Source organism: Wasmannia auropunctata, unplaced genomic scaffold (genome assembly GCF_000956235.1).
Source record: "Wasmannia auropunctata unplaced genomic scaffold, wasmannia.A_1.0 LD336069.1, whole genome shotgun sequence".
Classification (NCBI taxonomy): Eukaryota; Metazoa; Arthropoda; class Insecta; order Hymenoptera; family Formicidae; genus Wasmannia; species Wasmannia auropunctata.
Genome location: NW_012026821.1, coordinates 816,024 through 822,471, shown reverse-complemented (window position 1 = coordinate 822,471; position 6,448 = coordinate 816,024). Strand labels below are relative to the sequence as shown.

The 6,448-nt window shown below is 34.0% G+C and overlaps 1 protein-coding gene across 3 annotated transcripts in view; it reads right to left on the bottom strand.

The window, feature by feature from the left end:
• The window catches only part of LOC105450013, a 29,725-nt gene that overhangs the window by 15,988 nt on the left and 7,289 nt on the right, over positions 1-6,448 (bottom strand). The window contains exon 1 of one of the 3 annotated variants that reach the window (XM_011689565.1): positions 5,216-5,388. The exons of the other annotated variants lie outside the window; for them this stretch is intronic. Coding sequence (XP_011687867.1) covers positions 5,216-5,254 — 39 coding nt within the window. The 5' untranslated portion in view covers positions 5,255-5,388. Of the gene's footprint in view, positions 1-5,215; positions 5,389-6,448 lie in introns of those variants that run through there. 3 annotated transcript variants of the gene reach the window in all.

Genomic DNA, 6,448 nt, shown 5'->3' with positions numbered 1-6,448 from the left:
TTGACACACTGGGGTGGATTGCACCCCAGCACAAAAATTGCATTATAACAAATAATCTATTAAATATTTTAACTTCAAAATTTTTTTATAGCTTCTCAAGAACTTACTTTTTAAAGTTATATGAGTGATATGGACAAATCGAACTTATAACAGATGGCGCCATAGACCCGATTTTCTCAGGGTTACTTCAAATTAACGAAAAGTGGAAAAGCCTGGGGTGTGTTACACCCCAGTGTGTCAAACAAGGGTTAATTGAGAAAAATAATTATATAAAACGCTCAAGGGTTGATGATAATAATCAAATGATGCAGTTCCTCACCAGTGCCGCGTGTTTATTTGAACACGGTATGCTGCCCAGGGCACACTCAATATACACTCTCACAAATGCTGGATACACACAGAACGCGGCAACGTTTACCCCGCGGTGAAAGTTGCAAAAAGTTTTGACATTAATCAGCTTGAGCGTCCAACAAAATTAGACCCCCTCGGTCAGGGGAGTGCAGGATTCGTAAAGGATAGTTGACTTGGCGGTCGTGACTTGGCGGTCTCAGCCAGCCCCCGCAGGGCTGACTGAAGTTGCTGGCCTTACCGATCGCCTACCAGCTGCTAAAAATCCACCTAAAAGAGCCCGCGCAATCTAAAAGAGAGGACCCGGGACCACCGGAGGGTATTGCTTCAGGCCCAAATTTCAGATTTGTATCTAGCTAAATTTTTAAACTTTAGTAAAACTGTTCTTTCTGTGTACGATAATATTTATTTAAAATAAGCTACTCTTAAATAAATTCACTTCTAATTATGTGCATCTTGCTTGTATCTTATATTTGCAGAATCGATACGTCTCTATATATATTTGATTTCATACAAATTTGCGTGAATTACGTCTATGCTTTTTAAATTTCGTGTCCTGTGTGCATCCAGCATTAATTAGGTAGAGTTCTATTTGCCGTGTATCTTATATCCGCGTAACCAATCAGAAGCGGCGCGATTTGCTTGGCGAGAAACGCGAAATACAAACAGTAGATCGTTTCCGGTTACGCGGTTACGCAATACGCCGCAATCCTCCCTCATGGGAGGATCCACTTCACCTTTTGTTGATGTAATTGCGTCGGTATCTGCAGTATATAGACTTTTGCAGAGACAGACGCGGCTCAGTGATATGAAAAATTCTAAAAATACTAAATACTCACTTATTGAGCTGCGCCTGCCTCTGCAAGTCTGCTGTACAACCTGTTATACTGTCTAATAACAGTAATTTCAATTGGTCTGCACCAGCTGACACTGTGGTACACGGTATGCAATGGTGCAGACCAACTGAAATTACTGTTATTAGAGTTATAGTATAGCAGATTGTACAGCAGACTTGCAGGGCTTACTGAGCTGCGTCTGTCCCTACAAAGTCTGCCGCGCAGTACCTGTCATACTAACTAATATGTAGATGCAAATAATATATAGATCCTGTAAAAGAACGAAGGTAATCGTTTCCCATAATTATTTTGGCGCTGATTATGATCTCGTTTATCGTGCAGATTGCTCCATCACAATTTTAAGAAATTTATAATTGAAGTTGCCAAAAAGGTTATGCCAAAAGGTTGCCGAAAAGGTCGAGGAGACTAAAATTTAAATTAAATTCCATATTTTAACAGTTTATTGACTAACGTATGTACGTATTATATGTACCTTTATTTTCCCCGTGTGTACATTCATTGTTAATTAGCACCATTTATATCGAAATTTCCTATATCGAGAAACTCATTATGACGAGATACTTGAAACTGAAAAAACTTTCAAATCGAATAATATTTATTGAAGTTTATAAAGATTTATTAATTTTAAATAAATATTTTCTGTATATGAATTAATTAATCTGTAGAAAATAATTTATTTAAAAAAATATTTAATTAATTAGAAAAAATAAATATTCAAAAACTATTTTATTCAATTTTATATTATCAACAAAAATTCAACTTTAAAAGCTAATAAAAGGTTTATTTAATTAAACAATTTTTAAATTTAATATTTTTAAAGAAATATATATTACATTAGAGTTATTTTTTTGGTGGCTCAATCATAATTGTCGGAGGGTGAATTTATTAAACGGGGCCTTTGATGCGGGATGTTCAATATACAGTCGACTGACTTTTATCAATTGCCTCCGAGCCTTTCTACAATTGATACCGTCTGCAAAGTGTGTTGTAATTTTTACATCTTGCCGCAGGCGAAAATGCAGCAGTTTTGAGCAGCGTTACGCGATCAAAGTTTGAAGACAAAGCAGCGTTCCCATGAATTGTTCTTAACATCCTTCAACCTTTCGGAACCAGAATTTCACGCAGAATTTGATGCGATCGAGACTGTGCCCGTGATAAGACACGAACATTACAACGCACTTTGCTTTTGGTGTCGACTGCTAGAAAGGGCTGGAGACAATTGAAACGAATCAGACAGATCCCACACCAGATGTCCCGTCCATTAAATCCATCCTCTGACAATTTTGACTGGGCTGCCAGTCAAAATAGTCTCATGGGTTTTGGAACAGACCATGTTTTTTTAACCGTACTAATTTTTATTAAGGGCCGAAAATTTTAACAACTTAATTTTGATTGCAATAAAATTTTTCCAACATATCGCATACGTAATTATAATAAGTTTATTAAAATAGCTCTTTTTTACTATTTTAAGCGCATTTTTTTGCAACTTGTTACGTGATAAAGCAATTTACTGAACAACATCTTGGTGCTAAAAAAAACTATAGGAGACGGATAACTCTCGTTTTTATATTCGAAAAAAAATCATTTTTTAATCCTCCTATCTATAGGTATATAAGTATATAAATACAAAATAAAAATTTAAAAAACATGACACGCCACACTATATATAGACTAAAGCATCATAGAATACAATCGCAAATACTCAAATAGCGCGCGCGAAGCGCGCGTTTGTAGTGCTAGTAAAATAGAGCCAATAAAAGCCAATAAAACAAGCAAAATCTTATTTTTTTGGGGTATTATGTAAGGTATACAACTTTAAACCTTTATAGATATTTACTCAACATAAATACAAAATGTTTTTTTACTGTGTATGCTTATTTATTTATTTTTTTAATAGTTATATATATGTATATAAATATATTTCACATAATTATACATGTATAATTTTTTAAAGTCTTGTAAAATCTGTTTAATATAAATTAATAATTATCAATTTTATTATTGAAAAATACTGCGGAGTCATTTATATCTCTTTGTCGCAATTATTCTCATTAAATCTTGCTGATAAAGCGCGATAATTTGTCGTGTTTAAACTTAACAGATGGCTTTATGCATAATGTCCTCTACATTGGAATCATATAATTACGTAGATATAATTTATTTGTTACAACTTGCAAAACAAAATAAATGTGTCAAAAATAACATTTATATCGCTTATAAGCATGTCACTTGTTGAAAAGAAATTAAAAAGCGTCGTTCACGTTGTTGTAAAGTTACCGCCAGCAACCGCGACATAAACGGTTCGGTCAACTTTGCAATTTCGCTGACGGATGATCAAAGAGTTTATATAGCGGATGATACGGCGCGACTATTAAAAATCGATATTAACAATTATTATGTCTTGCTTGAAACATGTATTAGTCACGTTGCAGTTTAATACCCTTATATATATTAATACCCTTTTTTACATCTTATTTTTTTGGGGTATAAGTATTTTATACATATTATTTCATTTTCTTATTGTAAATAAAAATTGAAAGAGTTAATAGACTTACTTAGCCATTATCAGTCGTTATAACAATTTATATTAAAGAAGAAATTTTAATTGACATTATCCCGCAGATGTATCGTTAACGTTTGTCTTCGTTTTACAATTATTGACCATAACGTTTGATGTGTAGTTAGAGTTATGCAGATAGAAACAGAACGGATTCGTCGTTGCCGAATAACGAGAACAGGCTGTTCTACGTATTGTTCCTATTCTATGTATTGAAAAGTCTAATTGTAACATCGACGATCGTTATCCCCATAGTTTTTTATCTCACGCAACCGGATGGAAACAATGTAAACATGAGTTTAAACCACACAGAAAGAGAGGACGTATGTTGTTTCTAATCCGGTTTTGTTATACAATAACTGTATTGGAATAACGATCGTCAATGTTACTATTAAACTTTTCAATATATAGAAACTCAGCCTGCAGCTCTCGTTGTGGCAACGACGAATTCGCTTGGCTTCTATCTGCATAACATATAACTCTGGTTGCGTTCCGTAAAGCGCATCATACGCATGATGTATCATGATATCCTTGTTGTTCACCAAATGTTAAACAAAGATAAAAAGATAAATCTTGCGCATGATGCGCTTTGCGGAACGCAGCCAAAGTTATATGTTATGCAGATAGAAGCCAAGCGGATTCGTTGTTGCCAATTAATTACACATCAAACGTTATGGACAATTGCATAATAAGAATGACGGAACAACATCAATGCGTATACGTTGTATAATAGATATTTTATTATTTTAATGACAATTAACGATAAATTGATAATTGTAAAACGGAGACAAACGTTAACAATACATCTGCGGAATAATGTCAATTAAAATTTCTTCTTTAAGTTAAATTGTTATAATGGCTAATAATGGCTAGGTATGTACGAGCTATACACAGGAAATCATACGGTAAATTCTGAATGACCCCTACATAATGCCCGAGGATACTCGTGGAGGGTTCAGCTAGTACAATGCGAATCATATGTGAAACCTCTGTTGAGATACACGTGTGTAGAATCCGCATGTACCTCTGGTCCTTTCGCCGGAGGGTCAGAGCATTTTTCGAAGATTCCACCCACGTAAAAAAAAAAATGATAGCTAAGTAAACCGAAACGGTCCATCAATTCTTTCAATTATTATTAAATTATAAGAAAAAAACGGCTTCAAATTTTAAATAAATAAATCAACGAAAGAGCATGTAAGCCTCGCAAGGTGTTCGTGCGTAATAATTTATGTCTTCTTATGTTTATATAAATTACGCACGAACACCTTGCGAGACTTACATGCTCTTTTGTTGATTTATTTATTATTAAATTATTATTTATTCCCAAAAAAGTTTACTTGTTTTATTGGCCTGATTCTTATCTATTGGCTTACTCGCACGAGCGGTAACTAATTTCAAATCATTTTTTACTGAACAATGTTAGGACATCGAGACAGCCTTGAACTTCTCTTACCTTGCGACGAAGTTTTTTCTTTATCCGAAATTCTTTCATGACGACATTGAAATCACTTTACTACCACTATCACTTATCTATCACTTATCCTTTACTATCACTTTACTTTTGGTATTTATTTATGTTTAATTAGGAAAGACGACTCAGCATCCGTATCCGAATACGTATGCTTCGATACTGACGCTGGTTACATCCCAATAATCATACGTGCGTGGAGGTGTGACCTGTCTGGAGTGGGGGCTAGCACCAGAGCTGTATATAGAAGTGTCATGCGCAAAATAGCTTTTTTAGTACTTCATCCCCTGGTAAAAGTGATACTCATTTTTAAGAATTTTAAATTTACATAAACATATTTATAATATACTTAAACTTCTTCAGATTTTACAAGTTTTTTCTTCGGAAATCATAGAATATTTTAGAATTCACACACATAAATAACTTAAGAAAAACTGTCGACTGCAGCATCCTTTCAAAAAACGCATGACATCGATACCTCGCATCTCTCGAAGTATTGTCGCTTTTCGGCGATGCCGATCGATTATCTTGCTCACGCTAACTTTGTGAACGACATTACATATTTTGACAGTTGTGTGTCAAAATATGCAAAAATATTAAATATGCAAAATATTTTCAGCACTGGCAGTGAATATCGGAACGCAGCCATTGTGTCTGGAATTATACCTAAGTCCTTTTGGCGATTGTGTTGAGAGGTTTTTTTTACATCTCAATTAAAAGTCAATATAATTAATCACATATATTGCATAATATTGATTGTTCTACAATTTATTAGTGATTTTGCGATTGTTATGATATATATATACACTGCGCAAAAAAATTGTGGCACAGAAAAATTTTGAGCAAAAATTGGTCAATTTTGGTTAACGGTAACTCCGCGAAAAATTATCGTAAAATGATGAACTTTTTTTCAAATGAAAGCTTGAAATCTCTACTTTAAGGTTAGGTTACTGTGAATTGATTTTAAATTTAATGCATCGCTGTTACTGTAAACTCTTAAATCTAAGAGCATGTTTGCCACACTGAAAATTGCAAAGTTTGAACGAATGCACGGATTTGCTAAAATTTTTCTCAGGGATGCGGTTTCCAGCGTCATAAAGTTGGAATCTTTCTCTTTAATTTGAAAGAAAAAACAAGTCGCTACGATTTTTTTTCACAAAGTTACAGCATTTTGAAGTAACCCTTGTATTTTTCTCGACATTATCCGATGTGCACTAT